The sequence below is a fragment of the Python bivittatus genome, unplaced genomic scaffold (genome assembly GCF_059951505.1).
Source record: "Python bivittatus isolate LINGU-HERP-01145 unplaced genomic scaffold, Pbiv_v1 ctg000590_np1212, whole genome shotgun sequence".
Classification (NCBI taxonomy): Eukaryota; Metazoa; Chordata; class Lepidosauria; order Squamata; family Pythonidae; genus Python; species Python bivittatus.
Window position 1 is genome coordinate 27,200,338 of NW_028277086.1, and position 21,873 is coordinate 27,222,210.

At 37.9% G+C, this 21,873-nt stretch overlaps 1 protein-coding gene across 1 annotated transcript; it reads right to left on the bottom strand.

Moving 5' to 3' along the window:
• Positions 1-2,209: 2,209 nt before the first annotated feature.
• On the bottom strand, positions 2,210-21,433 carry LOC103065165 (carbonic anhydrase 2). The gene is made up of 7 exons (XM_007430230.4): positions 21,192-21,433; positions 18,978-19,175; positions 10,537-10,655; positions 7,222-7,314; positions 6,219-6,281; positions 5,394-5,549; positions 2,210-3,024 (listed from the first exon to the last, which is right to left on the bottom strand). The coding sequence occupies exons 1-7, from the start codon at positions 21,217-21,219 to the stop codon at positions 2,905-2,907; spliced, it is 777 nt and encodes a 258-aa protein (XP_007430292.2). The 5' UTR covers positions 21,220-21,433; the 3' UTR covers positions 2,210-2,904.
• Positions 21,434-21,873: the final 440 nt, after the last annotated feature.

A 21,873-nucleotide genomic window follows, 5' to 3' on the forward strand; every position in this document is an offset into this window, starting at 1 on the left:
TCATCCAAATGTTCAATAAATTTGGCACTGAGGTTTGAAGAAAAAGCCACAGTGCCTCACAACTCCCAAAATGTACATATACAAGATATTCATATCCACAACTGGAACTGTACTTCTACTGTAGTCTTAGCATGGACCAGTTGTGTGTCATTAAGGCAGAGTATTGTAAACATCTCTTCTTGCATCCTTATCACAGGATCTGGACAACTGTGGAATATCTTCTTGATGATTCTCAAGCTTCCAAAACATTTCTGAAGGGATTGCTTTCCTTCAGGAAGAATAAATTGGAGATCAGGAATGTAAGAGTCCATTTATCAGCCCATGCATGCTGCTATTAGAAGAATGCTAGACATCATCTCCTCCATCCCCCACCCCCCAGTACATGTAGACAAATATTATGAGCATTTTTACACATGGTTCTTTACCATTTTCTATGTAAAAATAATTATTTCAGGTAAGGTCACATTTAACAGGTTTTTCACTCTACATCCCCTTCCCTTCTTTTCCCTTCCAAGAACAACTTTTGTTTAAAAATACATATTTTGTAAGGCAGGAAACTCAATTGATCCACTGACCTTTGAGGCAGACCCCAGGACTCTTTGCAATGTATTTATGAACACTATTTAGCCACTCTTATCTCCTAATCCTCATAACAATCCAGCCTAATTTTTCCATTTTTCTACAGTTTCACAATTTATAATTGAGCTGAATTTTTGTTAGGGCCTTTGGTCAGTCAACTTCAGAATTTATAAAAGAATTTATAGGATTTTGTTCTATCCATCTGATCCAGTGGACTTGATACAGCAACACTTTATGCAAAATGATTTTATCTCTTAAGATGTCCCCACATTCTTCATTTTTTATTGAACAGATACTAAGGTCTCCATGAAGCATCATAGTTTCATTTCCTTTGCATGCAATGTAGAAAAAGCAGGATATGTAATGAATGGGTTGTTCATGTGTCACATAAGCAAATTCAGATCAATAGGATTTGTTAATCGTGATTAAATCCTACTGACTTTTACATCACTAAATTTAAATCATAGCATTCTTAAAACAGGAAATTATGTTGCTTCTTTTGTGGGTGGAGAGGATGAAGAAAGACTGATGTTTAATCATCTCCTAATTGCTTTCAAGGATCCTTCAATTAAGAAATTTACTTGGAATAGATCTAGTAATTTTAGTAATTCACTTCCCATTTATGAGTGGCATGATAAATACTAAATTTTCACTCATCCCCAAAGGAGTTTGCCATGTGTTTCTGTTTTGTATTTCAAAGCCATTGTCAATCTCAAAAGGTGCCATGCTGTGAAGCTCCATAAGGGTGCTTTTCCATACTGCTATGAAATAAACAGGTCACTGTTGTGACCAATCCATAAACATAAAGAGGGAAGAAGAAAGAGTTCAGACCAAAGAAACATTCCTTTCTGGACCAAAAGTGACAACCAAGAACCACCCTTTAATATCAGGAAAATAATTAAGAGTTATGTTTTTTAATAGCACCATCTTTTCCATGCAGTTATGCAATGCGCTGAATGATTTTTCACAGTATGTCTGTGTCCATTGCCAGAACTGGCCCTGGCCTTCCAGTTTGTTCATTACATCTAGTTTCTCAAGCACACCTCTCCCTCTTCCAGGTATAATAGGTGGAGTCTGCACTCCTAGGGAATGTACTGTATCTTATTTATCATCCACAAAATGTGGATGGTATTCCAGCAATAAAACAGGCTCTACAACATCACTGAATAATTCAGAGATAACAAAGCTGGTCTGACCTAGTTGTGCATTCCATTCTGCATAATCAGTGGCTTCCTGTTATGAATTAGTATTACTTCCTTACACCCCCACTTTTGGAGCATCAAGTTCATTTGGAGGGTAGCTCTAATGCTGAGTTCTCTGTTCAAGTTCAGAATTCCTCCTCCTCACCCAGAGAAGGAAAATGGAACAGTGGTGTGGCCCTTGGATGCTATTCAATTACTGGAAGTTGGGCAGTGTAAGCTTTTAATAAACAAGTGAATAATAAATACTCAAGGAACTATAGAATTCAATGGCATTATTTTGTTTGTTTTCAAGGTTTTATATGAGTGGCTATTCATTTTTTTTTAATAAGGAGAATAAAAGAATTTTAAAGAATTTATTTTTATATTGCAGTAAATTATATGCCTGATTGTAATTTTTATTTATATTGCAGTAAGAGACCAGAAACAACTTTATTTATTTATTTATTTATTGGAGAATATATCTAAAATACAATGTTTTTATTTAAATTATGACATCATTTTTAAATGGTGCATTACTCTGCTTTTTTTTTTTTTTACACATAATAGCATTTCATTTAGATTTGTTAACATCTGTAATTAGAAAAATAAAGCATACTAACATTAAATTATGGTTCAGATTTATGATTAAAACACAAAATAATATTTACACATCAAACAATTTAAAAGCTAAGACATTTATTCTTCAGTACTAATAGCTGCATTTTAATGACTATGTTGAATCAAAATATCCTAAATCAGATGAAAAATGCCTACTTCAGAATGCATTCATGTGCTTCTATTAAATATTCAAGTTATTGAGTGCATGTAATATCTTATTCTACACAGTTACTTTTGTAAGAAATGGCTTCTTTTTCTGTGGCTTATTATGCAATCTGCAAAGGATGATTTCTTGTTGCATCAACCTGAAAATCACAGCAATTCTCATCAAGTATCAGATCCTGCATAGACATCCACACTGCATTAACTATGCTTTCTTTTGGACCCATGGTCTTTTCCTTTTCACTATGCGCAAAAATGACTAGAAGAAAAGAGAACAGTAGGAAAAGAGGGGGGAAGGCTATGGCCAGTGCATGTATGGCATTAATTTGATTTGTGCTCAGCAGGAAGAACTAATAGAAAGAACTTATTGGAATGAGGCTCTAACTTCTCTGGTCTTCAGAGGCTGACAAGGGCGCCAGTTGTCAACCATGGTGCACTGAGGTTCATTTTCCTTAGTGAAGCAAAGGCAGCGGATTTTGTTGATCTGGAGGAAAGAAAAGAGAGCAGTGTTCATCTACTTCAAGTAGAGTTCTTAGGGTTGTGACTCAAGGTTTATTAGGTACAGAAACTTTCCTATGTGTATATTGACCCAAATAAAAAATAACAAGTAGTCTCCCATCCTACTCTTTCCAGCCTGGTGTTGGCTTCAATTGTTTTGGAGGAGTGTAGGAGCTGAAATGCAACACGTAATGAATGTTCTAGGTTGAGGAAATCTGGAGCACACAATAATGGGTTGGACATTAAGTGAATGAAAACAGCTTATACTAGTGAACAAATTGCTCATATGGTAGCCTTTCTCTGTATAGCAGCAAAGACACATGCTTGTTTTCTATTCACCTCTCATCTCAGTGTGTGTGTGTGTGTGTGTGTTATTTCTCTCTGAGCATTCATGCAAATGGGTCAGATGACTGAAAACATATTTGGCATATCTATAATCCCAGCTGAAATACCTAAAACATTATGGGACTACATAATTTTTTCCCTCATCCCATAGTGCAGATACCAGCAATGCACCTGCAGCACCTCTAGATAGTATTCCTCAGCCCTCAATATTAATATATATATATAGGGATCAAAAAATCTTAAGATTTCAGTTTTATTTATTTATGCAGACATTTGTATACTACTCACTTCAGAGACTAAGTAGTTCACAATAAACAGGAAAAAAAACCTCCATACAAAAAACAATGATCTATCTATGTATCCATCCATCCTGTACCAATAAAAACCACAATCTCAAAATGCAGTATAATCTGAAAAAGGTATTCCAAGCCACCATAAGCATTCAAATGCTTTGTGGAATCAAATGCTCTTAATGGCTTTGCAAAAGTGTAAAAATTTGAAGAGCTCATACATTTCAAGAAGCGGGCTATCTCATAATGTGGGATTTGCCACCAAGAAGGGTCAACTCTGGATCCCCATCTCCTTCACCTCGTAGGAGATAAGGGGCCCTCATCATCCCCTCTCAATGACTGCACAGGACTGATAGCAAAAAAATTAGAAGGAGTCTTTTCCAACTAACAAGTGTTATTAATTAATTAATTAATTAATTAACTTTTAGTTGGAAAAGATGTTTTCCAACTAACAAGTGTTATTAATTAATTAATTAATTAACTTTTAGTTGGAAAACATCTTTTCCAACTAACAAGTGTTATTAATTAATTAACTTTTAATAAAATTTATTAAAAATCATGAAAGCTTATGCCTTTTAATAAAATTTGTTAGTCAGAAAAGATACTATCAGACTCCTGATTTTTTTCCCCACCGTGGACTAACACAGCTCTCCTCCTACAACATCAAAAGGATTGGTAAAATCAGCAAGCAGGACCAGTTGCAATTTCTGAGTTTACAAGGCAACCCCACGTAAAGTGTTTTATAGTAGTCTCCCTCTCTTGATAATGAGGGCATCAGTTACTGTCATAAGGGTGTTCTGTTCCAGAAAGGTCCACAACTGATGTACCAGTCAGCAAAGGCCCTCCTGATCACAGCTTCCAGTGGCTGTTCAGTCAGGAACCCCCCATCTGCTCCTTCAGAAGTATGACTTTATCCACAGCTGAACTCAAAACTGGAAGAGGCAGATTGGTTACTGCAAACAGCACCTCCATCTTTGAATTTAAGCTTGTTTTGTCCCATCTAGTTCCTCAGTCTCCAGCCACTGAATAAGGAACTCCATGGCATCTCATTGCCTGGATTGATAAAATTAAGTATCATCACCATTTTGATGACACCTTACCTCATACTGACAGATGCTCCTTCACAGTTTCATAAAGATATTGAGTCATGTGAGGATCATACCAAGCCCTGTAGTCCCACACTGGAGTAATCATAGGCTTGACTGTTCCTTTCCCATGATCATCATAACACGGTGCCACCAACTTTTGCAGGCAGTCCAGAAAGAAGCTATGGTCTATGGCACTGGATGCTATCAAGTGATCTAAAAGCGGGTGGGGCACACTCTTTCTACCAAGTTCTGACAGAGGTCATCAACCAGATTGTGACTTATTGTCTAAATCCCAGACTCAAATTTTTGCAATCTTGACATATTCCAGCAATTACAAATGCTTAATACGCATGCCATCACGCAAAATCACACAAAGCCAACTACACCTGAAAGTACTCCTAACATAGACACATAACACTGAAAGCCTACATAGCCATACATTGTGATTATTTTTATATATATCTATCCGGGGTGGGAGTGAAAGCAGCTTCATATTACCAAGTCTAGCACTGTGAAATTCTATTAGAAAAGTACATTTGCCCATGTTCTCTAGATAAACTTTGGGGGGAGAACACTAACTCTTGGCAGTGGGGGGGGGGGGAGGATACAATGTTTAAAGCAAATAGATTTACCTGTTCTTTGCTCACAGTTACAGGCTCCTTCAGGACTATCCAAATGACACATTCAAGCAAAGGAGGTGTGGTCAGTGATCCTAGGTAGGTCCAGTAGTCAAGAGAAGCAGGTAGGAGACCAGTGGGATCAAAGTTGGTAAAGTTAGCCTCTTTCCCCTAGAAGAGATAAGCAGTTTGATAAATCTAGCATATGAATAGATGGTGTGTACACAGAGTTTAATAATGATTATGATGTTTGTAAAGGAAGTTTCATATATCCTTTATTAAAAAGTATCCAGCTATTAAATCACAACTATATAACTTCATTTTTCAAATATGCTGCTGCTAGACTGGGGTGGACAGGGGGAAGGATTGTTAGCGCTTGAAGCAAGCTCTTGCTGCATTCAAAAGCTACATATCAATTAATGGTTTGATAAGTGCAGTTTTTTCTGTTATCTATCACATCAAAAATTCATATGATGAGATCATATACAACTTTCAAGAGTACAAATATATTCTGGAATCACAGCCAGTTGTGAATAGCTACTATAACTTTCATTTACCTACTATTATTGTTAGTCACACAGTCAGCCAGATGTTTAGACTGGATTTGGGATTTTTATCCACTTATCCAGTCCTTCCCAAAGACCTGGGAGAGGCAGATGTTGTTGTTGATGGTGTTAAAGGAATCATCTCAGGATATAAGCTGTTCCAAGTAAAGCTGCCTTTTGCAATTGACTGGTGGTGATTTTGCCAATGCTGATGGTTTTACAGTAATGTTTTTTCAAAGAATAACAAAATTCATAGTGCAGTCACTCCTAGCTACCAAGAAAAAGAAACACTTACTTTGTGTATAATGGAACTTAGTGCATCAACAACTTTCTGTAATCCAGGACAGGGACTTCCTACCTGTGAAATAAAAGGCATAAAGGGAAACTTGAGCTACGTCTTCTGCCCATGTGCATGTGTTCATAAAATTTACCAGCTGAAGAAGCCTTTTAAATTCAGCCCACTGACCTCCTTCCAAGAAATTAATCTTAATTCAAAAGGAAATCAATACTCAGCTTTCAAAACAATATCATCTATTACCCCTGTTCTGAAATAAGTTTGGAAAAGCAAACTCAACAATTTCAGTGGAACACAACTCTGCATAGAATGACATGAAAATTCAGGCATAGACTATGTACACAATGAAGTATAACATAAATTCGCATAACCACAGTTGTAACGATATGTAATTTTTGCTGCTTATCATCTTACACAGATACACCATTTAAGGCCAATCCTTCTGTATATACTGTATTTAAAAAGAAAAGTAGAAAATCTGTCAGATGCACCCACCCCATATAACTGATATAATAGGTACGTGCATATGAATTTTGTACTTGTACTGCATTCTTGACCACAAAGTTATGTTGCAAGAGTCTGTTCAATATGCTTAAGATTAGGGCATTATTTTTAGGTAAGAAGCTTTATTGGTCAGGTCTGAGTTATCTGACTTTTCTGCAGCATGTGTATTGGCTTGCTTGCATCACAAAGGCTTATTTTCTCTGCAAACCATGTAGCTTATCTAGAGTTATGCTGCATATAAATTATGTCAATAATCCTGTATCAGACCAGAAAATTTGCCCACCTGGCTTTCAGAGCCTTTCCAAACTTATGATTCTGTTCTTTTTAAAAAAAATAAATTGACCTGTTCAGCTTTCACAGGAAATTAATATAAAGGGAACAATGTTATCATAAAGATATCTGGGCAGTGAATTCACTTCTGAGTAAAGCACAAAGTCACCTTGGTCAAAAATTATTCTGAAAATACAATGATTATAGAAGGAAATATAAAGGTACTAACCTTCAAAAACACTCCCACAACTGCCAAACCATCAGGATGCTTTACAGCTTCATCAATATTTCCATATTTTGTGTTCCAGTGAACCAAGTGGAGCTGGAACCAAGAAGAATGTAGACAGAAAACACCCCATTAACAGGCTTTCCTTTAAACAGAGGAGCTAAATAAATTATATATTAACCTGTAGGCTGAAAAGGTCTCTTGATTTCTGAGACATTAAAAGAAAGAACTGCTAAGAACTGGCTTGTTAGTTTCTTTTCCCATCCAGTGAAAAATGCAAATATAGCTATATTTTTCATGCTGTCTTCTCATGCCATTCAAACAATTACTAATATGTGAGCAGACTGCCAATCCTCTTATTCAGACATTTCTGTGAAAAAAAAAAGTTATGCTTTATATAAATTTAGAAGGATCAGGTAGATGGAAAGAGGAAAGAAATGCCCACTGCTCTGAAAAATAATGGTGCAAAATGCGGTAACAGAATGATCTCTGAAGAACACAGATTTTACCATTCACTGGTCTTCTACCATCTCCGTTGGCTTCTAACTTCCTTCTGGGCCCAATTCAAACTGGTGGTTACTGCACTCAGTGTCATACCGAGGTTACAACTCTCAAATTCCCAGCCAGGAAAGCCATTTGTTTGTTCTTTGTTAACAGGATGTATATCCATTTTTGTATGATGGCAAGGCAGTGTATTCTTCAATTTTATCTTAATGATAACCCTATAAAGTAGCTTATGTTGAGAGCCAATGACAGACCCAACATCTCAGCAATCCTAGTTCAACCTTCTAGCCATTAGACTGCTTTGGCATCTCAACCTATCTAGGGGCACCAGACTGGAGAAGGCTAACCTAAAGAGTGTAGGCCAGGATAACTGAAGGGCACTTCCTCTTAGAAGTGGTAACCTGTCCATTGCATTTAACATCAAAGGGATATCTCTGTCTCATTTTCTTTTTCTGAGTAGTGACTAACAGGATTGTAGAATCAGTACATTCTAGTCTGTAAGTGTGAATGTTGAACAACTATGTCAACTAGAGCAAGGTTGGGTGATTTTATCAGGATCGGAAGTGACAACTAGTTCCATCACCTAGAGAGCTGCTAATGACATTGGTGGAATGGTGGTGACATCATAAGAAAAGGCACAAGTGATTTGGGGAGCTGATTTTTCAGTGCTTTTAAAAATGTTCCAAAACCTCCCAAATGGTCCAAAATTGTGCTACTGAAATTTGGCAGGAAAATGGCTGAATTTTGGTAGTGCAACTTTTTGTTAATTTGAAAAATAAATGTATTTTAATAAATGTATTAAAAATAATAATTACATCACTAAAATTGCTCATTTTGCCACCAAATTTTAGCAGCAAAATCTTAGTGCTGGGAACCATATTCATGGAGGCCACAAATTGCCTAGATTTTCTTCGTTACTTTCTAGATTCTGAAATGCCTTTCTTACTTTTTATTTATTTCCTCCCAAAAACTAACCAAGTCTTGTGTGACTAGCTACATAAAATAAAATAAGCAACCACACAACTGTTCATTGTTCTCTATTACATAAAAAAGAAAAAAGTTTCTAGTGGCTATCAACCTGGTCTTTTCACAGAGTGAGGTGGCCATCATGGGTGGTATAAAAGAGGTGTTGTTGGCAATTCTCTGACTGTCCACTCAGTAGCTAGTCTACTACCCTCGGGTAAAGTGGGAAGAATACTGCCTCCTTATCACTAATGAAATAAAATTCAATTTCAGGTCTGTGGAGTCCCTGGAGTTCTCTGAGCTTGGCTGTTTTCTTGCAAATGTTTCATTACCCAGCTAGGTAACATCTTCAGCACCTATCCAGGTAACGAAACGTTTGCAAGCCAAGCTCAGAGATCTCCCGGCACTCCACAGTTCAACCCTGAGCTACATCTATTCTCTTCTATTAATTTCAGGTCTCTAGGACAAATGGCTGCTTTAATTTGGATTCCTCCTCTGAGCAGTTGGACTTGATAATCTAAGTGATTCCTTCCAACTCTACAATTCTAAGATTCTAAGAACTGTAATATTTATTTTTTTCCTAGCTTTCAATAATAATTACTGGATTTGAATGACATAATTCTTTATATTACAGATTTCCTTTTAGGGTAAAAAAATAAAGCTTACCCCTTATAAGTATCATACATAAATTTAGAAAGATGAGGGTCTTTCAAAAATATATCTTATAAAAATTGACCGGTAATCAGTAGAATACTTGTGCATATGCTGTTTATAAATTGTCTTAGGCCAAACAATTATGGTAAAGCTTGTAAGTTCCTGAAATCTGATTCTATACTTTTGTAAGTAGGAGTAAGTGCTTTTGAACTAAATGGAACTTGTTTCAGAACGGACATATCTAGGATTATAAAATATGAATACACATACTGTAATATAAATTAGTATGTTAGGTTAAACAGGCTTCAATAGGAACAGTCTCAGTTTTGTCTAATGAAACTTAGTGCAGAAATTGGTGAACCACTAGTTTTTAAATATTTTATCAAGAATATTTATTCTCCTCTCTTACCTGGAACACTGTGCTTTTATAATTAATAGATTCTGAACTAGGATATAGTTTTGATAATAACTTTTTATTTTTAAAAAAGAGAAAGGATTACAATTCAGCACAGTAAAATAATTAAACAATTGAAAGGATAAAGTATGCATTTAAGATAAATAACAATTCATTTAAGGGAAGATAAAACTACGTCATATTTGATTCCTGTAACAGATCAAAATATTGTGCAAAAAAAAAGAAAGCAACTATTATAGGCTGTGTCCAAAAGGTAAAGAAAGGCAAGCAATAGCAAGCTGGTCTAGGAAAAAAGTTACATGGTATTTCTACTGTTATATAGTGTGATGTAGAACTTGAATCAGCCTAAATTAGAGGAACCCCTTTTAAGATCCTTCCGTATAATGAGATTCAATTATTCTCATTACAATGTACTTCATAGTGTCGCTATAAGGAGAAAATGGATGGGTGGCCTTTATCCTATCCTGACAGGCCAGTATTAAAGTATAATTAAAAAAATAATAAACCTGGGCCAAAACATAGAGACCTTAGGCTATAATATTATTAGACAGAGAAGGGCAACATGCAAAAAACTTCATATGGCCCGTGTTAATGGGTGGGTTGCTAAAGAAGTATTGATTAGCAAAGAATTCTAGCTGCCATCAAATATTAATTAGCCTATTCCCAGTTTTAATATCCAATTCTTGCACATTTTAGCATATTTTTCCATACTGAATACATGCGTGCGTGTCCATACACACACACACACGTGAAAATAAACACTTGGAAGTTAATGGTCTTACCTCTGCATCATATTTCACCCCATCAACAGTGTGTTCAGAACCTTGGCCTTCACAGGATCCCCAATGAATGTGAAATTGCTTTAATTTGTAAATTCCTTCAACTGGGCCACCTTTCAGCACTGAAATTAAAAAAAAAAGGCTATAGCAGAATTCATCCATAAAAAGGTACCTGACCAAAAGAGAGCTCATGGCTTATAACTAAAACTGTATTAGTCTGAATTGCTTTTTCACATTCAGTCACTTTTTTTGGATATATTTTCACTAATGGCATTGTCAGGTTAAGCAATGATGAAAAGAACAAACAGTATGAAAATTATGAAGATACAATAATTTGCCCCAATTGCAAATTTCCCACTGACTTCCTTTAAGATTGCACATTGATAAAATGTGTCCTCTGATCCTGCTATGATGAACTGAATTTCTGCCATAGACCAGTGGAGAAGACTTGTAAAAGAACTTGTAAAAATCTCTTAAAGATCACAATCTGCACAGGCAAAATATGTTCTGTGATCCTGAAACTTAACATGAGCTAATTTCATAAGGACACCTGCATGTAAAGAAAGCAATTAAATTTTTATGGATGAGCACAAATTCTCAGTTGACCCTGTATAGCTGCTTTATATGAAGCTGCTAGTAAGAAATCATAGACTTAGGGCATCTTAGTGCTTCTAAAAAAATACATTTTCTCTCCATTGGCTACTACTAACAGATCTTGATTTGCTATGGTGTTCCTGAAGTACCAGTAAGAAAAGATATGGAATTCTACAAAAATACAAACCAAGACAGTTTTCCTATATTTTCTTCTGCATCCCAAAGATTAGGGCATACTGTTGGCTATGCAGTGGGCCTTGGTATACAGTATATGCATGTCAGACCAATAAAAAAAATTATTACACAAGAATAGAAATTTTCCCCAAAATATTCCATGTTCCAGAATTCTGTATTACTGCTGACCTGAGTTAAACTAGTACGGATTATAACAGATTAGGCTGTTTTGTCCTTGACTTACCCACAGGCCATTATTGAGTTCAATCAGGGTGATTTCTAATCATTATCCAACAGCCTACCAACAGGGCAAATTGTCATTTTGGGGGAGGATCTTTTTAAAAACATGCTATCTCTCACCAGCACACTTTCTATATTTGGTAATACTTAGTTCTGAATTAGCACAAGCAGAAATTCACAGGCAGAATGATTATCTTAACTTCCTGGTTTAGAACCTCTAGAACGGTTCAGGCAAAACTTTTCACGTTTAAAAATGTACTTTAGTAGTTTCTTCTGATAAATGGCAGTTGGTTATCTAAGAGAAGTCAGCAGGAGACTGATAGCAGCACATGGTTTAACTTTGAGAGATAATTTGGGGAAAAAACCCTTCCCTAAATGGCCCATATTTATAGATATTACATATTAGCTGTTTGTCAGCAATTACCCTAAATGTACCTTCAAGAACTTACTATTTAAAGACATAAAAATATCCATATTTCACATCCTCATATGACATAAATGACCTAGGCTAATTTCATATGGAACTATTTCCTAGACTGGTATCCCTGGCAGGTAGAAACAACATCCAGAAACCTGTAAATATGCTTGTCTTGCTATAATTATTTGGCTGCTTGTGTATGTGTTAAAAAGTCATATTTAACCACAGTTTTTGATTGCCTACACATAGAGGCAGATTTTTATCACATAACTAGGCTATGATGGTATTCACACAACATACTTAAACTGATTACTGAATAGACAGCCCCTCACTGGGTGTCTTTGGTTACTATCACCAGTCCCCTTTCTTGCAGGTTTGCTACTAGGAAGATAAAATGAAGGTAAACCTCCATGAATGCTTCCTAATAAATCTAATAAAATGATACAGTTCCTATATAGGTACATAAGCAATGACCTGCTGGACTGGACCCCTGGCCCATCTAGTCCAGCAGTCTGTTCTCACAGGGGCCAACCAACTGCACAGGGAAGTCCTCTAGTCAATCAGCAGATTGCCTTCAGAGGCAGCCACACTGCTATCAGGGCTAGTAGCCATTGATCTCCATGGCTTTCCTATAATTTCTAAGAATTTGGAATATGGAGAGAAGATTGTCAAACAGACCTATATTGTAAGGTGTGGAAGCTAGACTTGTCTTTTTTACTTGATGTATTTGTTAGTTCTCCCAAGCCTAAACATTTTTTTCTCATAAGTAAGTTCTATTGATTTCTGCTGAAATCAATAGAACTTACTTTGGAATTTTTAAATTCCAAAATATATCTAAAACTAAAATATATTACTATTTGATGCTTGAAAACAATTACATATGGAAAAGGTTGTTATTACTACTACATTATTTAGGACAAAATCAGATAATTCAAACAATGAACGAACATATTCATTCATATAAATGCCACCTATTCCACCTAATGAAAACTACAACAGGGAAACTGAAGAAGAATGTCTGGGGCAAGGTTTGCTTCTTAAGGGGAGTCTTCTCCTTCTGGTCCATTATTTTTTTATAGTTATAAAACTCTATAGATAGACCCATGTTATTTATGGCATGAAGAGAAATTCCAAAATTGTGCCAAAAAAGGGTCTTATAAAGGGGTAGGCTGTCCTTGGTTGATAGCCACTGACTATATCAAAAAGTTCAGCCTGGGTGAGGTTTAACTGCTAAGTGTGCTTATATAGGATATTTAGGGAGTAGTTTTATAAGGGAGTTGCTTGAGTAATCCTTCCAAAACATCTGTTTTATTGAAGTTTCCAACTGCCTAAGAGATATCTTTAGTAAGTTATTTTTTCTGCATCCTTGTATTTGTCAGTTATGCACTGAATTATTAATGAAAATATAATATTAGAAAAGAAACATGCTTCAAACAATATTAATTAATTATGCAGAGAGCAATTTCTTGAGGTTATAGAACAATACAAGTTAAAATCAATTAGATAGTTAAGTACTAATTAGACCTTCATGACCCATGTATATAAGATTAAAGTGATCCCAACAGCCATATTTGAACTTTTGAACCTTTCCAGTTTTTGTTTTGTAATTCAAAAGCTTTTGAACAGTTTTACTGACTTTATCTACAATGGATTATGGACTGATATCATAATTGCCTTCACATTATCCCAGTAATTACTGATTTATTGTTTATATGCATAAATAAGCCAGTTTTATCATAACCTCAAGAAAACAGAATTCAGATTGTGTGATCATAGGAGCAAACGTAGACCAGCCATTGAGCAGCATAGCAGAATAAACTACAACTTGAGACATCAAGCTGATTCTAACAATGCTTGAATTTTAAAAAGTATTCATGTGAGCAGTATAGAATGCAACTGCACACGTGCATAAGATTTCAGTTTTCTTTCCCTGAAAAATAAAAGCACAAGGAGGTGTTGGCTGTGTTGGCTGAGAATTCTTGAAGTTTAATCCCAACATAAACTGGAGGGTACCAGGTTGGTGAAACTGCTTCTGTAATGCAGGGCTGATTCATCTTGGCACTTGAGTCAAAACAAAGCATCAGAAGCAACAGATGCCACCTTGCAAAGCTTCAAGGCAGGGCCAGACCAGCTCTACTAGCCACTTTGCTTTAAAGTAAATGGTTTCTGCACATGCAGAAAATGGCATATGCACTAAAGGGCCAGAGAAGCAGCTACAGAAAAGCGGTTTAGCTGCTCTGATCCAGCATCTAAAATATTGCATCACTTTGAGGATCTGCTCCAGTGGATCTACTTTGAGGATCTGCCCTACTCACTTTCTGAACAAATCAACTCATCAAAACTTTGGACAGCCCCAATGAACTGTAATAGTTATAAAAGTCATTTAATTGATCTATTGGTAATAAACAATTAGAGAAATGTATATATTATACATTTTAATAAGCGTTAGTGAAACAGCAAATACAGTTCATTAACTTACAGATTTGTTAATATGAAATATGACACTGTGCTATGAGAACTATATTATACTGCTGGCATGCAAATGTTAAAGGATTTATAACATAATTCCTGTTTTATTATCCAATTTCCAAGGAAAAGTACTCATGTGCATGAAACCAGCATAACAGCTTTAAATATTTTTTAGGCTTTAAAGTACTTAAACAATAAAATAATAAAAAGGAAAATCCAATGTCCTACTTCTCAAACTTTAAAAATGTTTAAGCAAATTAAAAAAACAAATTCAATTTGGAATTACAGACTTAGTCATATTTACCACAAACCCACTGAAATTTTATTCTAGTGGGTTTAGAATAGGCGTAACTAAGCCAGGATCCAGCTCAATAATAAAAAATATGACAGCCAATTATGTAACCTAGTTAAATTAATGTAGCTAAATTTAAAGCTGACCATACAAGCGTTCCAAAATCTTAGCACATCAATTCAGTTAAATAGTAGACTGAGTTGTCTATATCAATATTGTGTGGATACCATGCTTAAACAGTCTAATATACATATTGCAAAGGATTCTTTACTTTTTACCCTAGTTTATTATCTACTTTGGCAACAATGCAACTACCAGACACAGTTAAGGAAACTGCAGTAAAGTTAGGGAGAGAGGGAAGAACTGAAGAGCCTTAAAAATTATTACAAGTATTACCATGCAGACACTTTTTGCAAAAACAGCACACAAATCAAAATAATGGCAAATATCAACCCAGGAAAGACAGCGAACCCTATCAGCATTCTGTAAGGCAACTTTTTAATTAATGAATAATCGGTAGCCATTTTTTACCATTTGTGGATTTGCAGTGCTTCTGATACTGTAAGGAAGAGATCAGTAAATGTTACACAAGTGCTTTAAAAGGCCATGTGCCAAACCTCATCATGCTAATCATAAAAGAAATTCAAGATGAACACCTGTGACAAAGCAGCACAGATAAACAATTTAATTTCTAAATTTCATTATATTATCCTTCACTAGTTTCTTGGCTCTTACAGCAGCTATAAACTTTGGTAGTCAGGATAAAAAAATGTACACATTATCAACATATGTTCTAGTATAAATAATAGAACAGCCACGGAATGTTCCTTCTTTCAAAGCAATGCCTTCCGGTCTTAATTTTGCTAGGCCGCGTGCAGCATCTTGGTGTCTCAAGAAGGAAATGGATTTTTCATTGGCACATTTTGAGAACTGAACAGTTTGATCCCAATATATGTGGGATCTATGCACAAGATGTGGGAGGGTGGAAAAATATTGATATAATTATTTCCTTCTCCTCCCCATATTCTAAACTTAAAAAAAAAAAATTCTGCAGAAAAGAGAAAGTGACCAGACTGGCTATAAGTGAAGGGCTGAAAAGATCTTCAGAACTATTTTTGTTACACTGTTACTCTCTCCAGCTAGCTGACATAGTCTCAGTCTGAAAAATAATAACAGTGACCCCTCTGTTCTCCTGAGTAGACTGCATTTCTGAATTTTCAGCAGTATTGTGGCTACTCACAGGCCCTATTGCCTTCCTCCAGCTAAAGAGAGGGGGGCTTAAGAAAAGAGCATGACAAATGTCAAAGAATTCTTAAGTAAGAGGGAAAGAACAGTTATAAAATTATGCCACAGGCATGCTGGAGATTATCAAGGATATCTACCAATGCAAAACACGGTAATTCTTACAGAAATATGAACATCAGCATCTCTGTTTTTTTAAGGATTAGCTCCAAGCCCACATGATACCGGAGCATCTCTCTCTTTCCCCTACAACTGTGAAAGAGCAAAAATCTCAAATTCCTGCCCTCCTTCATCAATTATCATACTTTAGGCCTACATTTCCACTGCTCCCTTTCCCTTCCTCTCTCTGTTTCTCTGTCCAAAACAACTAAAGGAAAAAAAATTAACTTTCTCAATAATCCCTAATTTTGCAACCAGAACAAAATATGTAAATATATGCATTTCATACTGTGACTTCTCATGCATGCAAATCCACTAGTGGTTGAGGTAATAAAAACTATGCAAAAATCCTGTTACATTAAGAGACATAAAATAGGCATCCTTACTATTTATGTTTTGCATGTAGTTTTCTCATCATATTTCAGACACTGAATTTCATTAAAGGGTCTAGATGCAAGATGATATTTTGACTGCTTTTGGCCACAGTAACCAGAGACTGAGAAAATGATTGTGGGTGAGAACGAAAAATCTATTCCACTCAGAAAAGACATTCTGTGCTGAGCCCTGCATTTACTTTTTTATTTTATTTTTTATTAAATGCTAAGGTAAAATGGTTTGTACACACTTTGGCTACAATCCACAACCTATTTTATTCCAGAGTAGTCCATTTAAATATTAAAAGAAGGAGGCTTTGCATTGTAGCTGCTGCACGGCTATTTGCAATACTGTTTGGAAATCTTACAAGTCCAAACTGTTCTAGGTTCTTTGAACGTGTCACCTCAATGACACTGCCAACGTGAGGGAAAAGTATAGAGCACTTGCTCAAGCAAGTCAAATCAGGCAGTGCTGAGAGAAAAAGCAGCCAGTTTGTTTTTAGGTCATCATTTCTCAGATTTGAAAGCTCACTCATGGATACTGAAAGGGGAAGAAGACTACATCGGCAATCATTACGATTAAAAAGCAATCCTTCAAATTCCTGTTCACAAGAATAGCTTCGCACTGCCTGCAGTTGCAGAATCCTTATAAAGAATAGCGAACTTGCAAAATGCTAAAAAGAGGGAGTTAATTTAGAATTACTGTGAATAGAGCATCCTACAGCAAAGGATGACTAACTGAACCATATGGGAATGTGGGGAAAACGCAGCACTGCTTCTTAATTTTTAAAAAGTCAAAGATTACTAAATGGAGAGAATTGGAATTTAATGACATTTATAGTCACTTTTATTGGGATAATCACAACATATCATATGTTCCTGAATACTGGATATTCCTTGTCTTAAAATGAGCTTCCACTTTCAAAAGGACATTGTACCTATGGCATATTACATATATCAACATTCACAAAACTTCCCCAGAGCAGTACTGCAAAAGCCTGTTGAGTTTTAGTTTTACTGTTTGACCTATAACATTTTCCCCTTTTGTGCCCTTTTCTTTTTGAATCCAAGCTCTCAGCTTATTATCTTGTATATGCATATATTTACATATTTTGTTCTGATTACAAAATTAAGGATGATTGAGTCACTGGTTTGAGATGGGCTACTATACAAATTTTATATATATATATATATATATATATATATATATATATAAACTTGTTTTCTATGGCAACATTCCTGTATTCCTTCTCTGGGAATATATATATATATATATATATATATATTCCCAGAGAAGGAATACAGGAATGTTGCCATAGAAAACACCCAAGTTTCATAAATGGCAATTGTGAGTTAATCTCTGTATGAACAACTTCTAGATTGCTATAGGAAACAGTATATGCCCAGATTTACTCAGGTTGGATATAAGAAAGTCAAAATATATGATGATGAATAGTAGATGTAATGCTTTGGATCTGAAGCTGAAAAAGTGCTTTGAGGTATGCTAAACTTCTCCACACCTCTTTAAGTAAGATGCATCCTTTCCTGGGTTTGCATAGTAATTACAGAATCCCAGGAAAATTAATTGAGTTAAGGAGGCAGTAACGGCACATCCAAGCCCACTCTAAAGTACCTTCTTGCACCCTGTCGGTGCCTCCTTAACAAAAATGTATATTTTGCTGGGATCACACAGTGCCAGTGTGAAACCAAGAAAAGAGGCAGCTACTTTAATGAAGTATACATGCCTATACTTATCCCAAATCATCTTTTTGGCTTCAGACCCAAAGCATGGCATATCCCTAATGAATAAATATTACTCTTTTTGGACTATGCAAATCCAATATTTATTTCTAACATTTTGTTTCCAATACCGTACAAATGATTCTGGGAACAAAAACTGCTATGGATAGGTATAGGATTGCAATGTCACATTGAGTTTTTTTGGGGGGGGGAATATACATTCTAATTGTCTATTTCAACCTTCTCCAATTTAATGACCTCCAGGTGGCAAGGGCAATAGATTACAGGCTGAACTATAACTCCCAACACCCCTTTCATAACTATTCACAGTGGCTGGGGATAATGTAAGTTGTAGTCCAATATATCCAGAAAATGTTAGATGGAGAAAGGTTGATCTATGCAGGTAAGAGAATAGTTGCCCCTCTAGGCTGCTTCTCCAGTGGTAACATCTTGCATCTTCCTAACATTACAGTACTTAAATCATCACTGAAGTGATATGTAGCCTGCCCACATTACTGTTATTTTAACACACTGATTCTAGAAGACATATTGCTGTTGAAAAAAAATTACCCATAAAAATGGACTTTTATCATCTTCAGGTTATGTTTAACTCTGGCTAAAATAAAGGAAACAAAACTATCCATCTACAATATGTTCTTTCTAAGCAGCCCTTCCCTCCATCTTTGCCGCTTCTACTTCTCTCCCAAAGTCTTAAGCCTAAGGAAAATGATCCAGTACTAACCACATTTGTCTCCAGAGTCATCAAAGACCACATTGAAGGAGTGCCCATTGTTGACTATACTCTTGGCTGCAGACGCATCATATCTGATGCTCAGACTCTTCAGTGCAGGATCGAACTTGGCAGATTTATGTTGGATCGCAATCGGTGACTGTCGTTCTCCATTGGCAATCGGGTAGCTCTCATGCCAACAAGCAGGTCCTAAAACAGAGAAAGAAAGGTTAAAAATGCAGGAATGAAGCTCCAACAAAAGAGGTAATAACAGAATGAAAGGGTGACAAATAGGGTGAAAGACTTAATGCCTTAAGGCAGTTGAAAATCAGGAAGAGTCTGGTAGCACCTTTTCTGACTAACAAATTGTATTAAAAGGCATAAGCTCTCATGAGCTGCACCTCACTTCATCAGATGCAGTCTAGCTGTAGGAAGCCATGGAGGTGGCCTGGGAGATGTCCAGAAGCCATTAGGGTAACAACAGGCGCAGAAGCATACATTGAGTCCAGGGAGGTGGGGAAGTATTAGAAAAGCCTCAGACTGGCTCCCCTGAATTCCTTTGGGAAGGTTGGGAAAAAACAAGCAGACTTTTGCCACTATAGCCAATATCAATAAAGTATAGTTCTACTCTTCTTGTGGAGCTGGTATCTTGATCTGGTCTACCGTAGGGCTGACATTAGTCACTGTTATGCATCTGAGGAAGTGAGTTGCAGCTGATGAAAGTTTACACCTTTTAATAAAAATTGTTAGCTGAAAAAGGTGCTACCAGACTGATTTTTTGCTACTGTGGACTAACACGGCTCTCCACCTACCATAAGGGCACTTGAGCGGGTTTTAACATTTTTTAAAGAAGGAAATTATTTTGGCCAGATGGAATTTGAAGCTTAAGTTATAGTAAGATCATATAGAGAAGCAGATGGAGGAAGAAGGAGAAACCTGGGGTTTTGTAAACTTGAATTGACACTTGCACAGATCTAGGAATCTGGGGCAGAGGGCTTGAGGGGTATTTGAGATGCTATAGATGAAGCAGCATTGCTCAGATTTCTTCACTAAGCTATTGTAGGGAATTAAAAGCTAAGGATGCTTATGGTCTGAACAGTGACAAACTGGAAGCCTACCTACCTTATTTAAACTGGTGCATAAAGTTCAAGGAAAGACTAAGGATTTAACACATAGCAACCAAAATTCACACATCACCCCTGCTTTGCAAAGAAATACACCGGATGGCACATTTACATTTCCGTTTCCATGATTTGTTGTACAAATAGAAGTAACAGCTTTTCATTTCTCACACCATTATAGAAAAGGAAGGCTTGCTTACCCATCCCTAGGTAAGCAAACTTCTTTCTTTACTAATTTAGGGGAACAGAGTTCCTGTTTCAAACACTGTGCTTTGAATGGCAAAGCAAGTGTTGGAATTGTGTGTCCACAGTCTAATGGAGTGCTGGGAGATACAACATGGTCCTCTCCCAGGCATTCCAATTACCTGACAGAAACTGGGAGAAGTGAGGTTCCTCTTCCCTTACAAGTGCCACTGCCATAGGTTTTGCAACATATGTTCCAAAACTCTTGGCAAGTTCTGCTTGGAAGAAGAGAAGGATACAACATAAGAGGCAGCTGGAAGCTCAGGTGAGAGGAATCTCTAGCTGCCTTTCTCAACCTGTTGCCTATCAGGTGTGTTGGTCCACAGCTCTCGTCATCCCCAGCAGGCACAGCCAATGCTGTAGTCAGGTCCATCTGAAGGTCAAATGGCTGGAGAACAATGGCCCCCAAGCCCCTCATCTGTTACACCTCATAGCTTTGATAGGATTGTAGGGTTACTTTCTTCTACTTGGAGCTCTCCTACCGGGAACTCTTGTTTGCAGTCCAACTCAAACGCTAAAAAGACCACCACCGCGATTTCCCATCACCCGCTCCACAATTCCTACTTCAATGCGGAGTAGCAGGCAGTTCAGCTCGCACCCAGCCGAAGCTCCGCTTCGCCCAGAGCCGTGCCTCTGAAGGGCAGGCTTTCTCTGAGCTCTGACTGTGAGCGCACAGCCTCTCCGGAACAAGCGCCAGCTCAGGTGCTGTAAGCGGCAGCGGGGTGCGCGCCCCTTTCGCTTGGCACCAGAAACAGGAGCCGACCCCAGAGCCGCGGCTCGAGGGAACTTCCTCGAGCGACCCACCAACTGGAGATCGTGCCCGGACCGGGGGCGACCCTCACCTTCCTCCAGAGGAACTCACCGTTCTCCTTGCTGTAGCCCCAGGACATGGTGATGGTTCGGCTTGCCGGGTACCGCCGCTGCTCCTGCGCGCTCTGCCTGCCCGAGGGTAGCCGGGCTGGGGTTCTTCTCAGGGGCTTTTATAGGTCCCGACCAACTCCATGACCCTCGCGGACCTCGCCGACGGGAGGGGGAGCAAAGGGGAGGAGAAGGAGGCGGCTCCCGGTGGAGCGCCGCCGGCCGGGGGGCGGAGAGAGCGGGACAGGCTGCCAGGCGGCGGCGTGCGGTTGTCTTCTGCGCTTCCCGGAGCCGCGCCGCTTTCGTCGCTGGGGTCCTGCTCCGTCACTGTAGTGGGAACCTCTGCCGCCGCACCGCGTCACTCCAAGCCGGAGCCTGGCACAGCCAAGCGCCCCAGCCCGGCGCTGCCGCCTCGGGAGGGGCGCCGCGTGAAGGAGATTGTTGGCTCAGGCCCGCGCGGAAGATGGAGCGGGTTCAGCTCGCTCTGCCGGGCGGGCGCGCAGAGGGGGGTGGCGGGAAGGCTGCTGCTTATGTCCGAATCTTCAGGGCCTTCGGTCTGGCTCTGGCCGCCAGCCCCACCGCGCAGTTCCCCATCCCACGCGCTGGAGTCTAGTTCCTCCGGGAGGCGGGAAAATCCCTCGCGGGAGTGACCTTGAGACGTGCTTGCGCGCGGGCGAAGCAGAGCC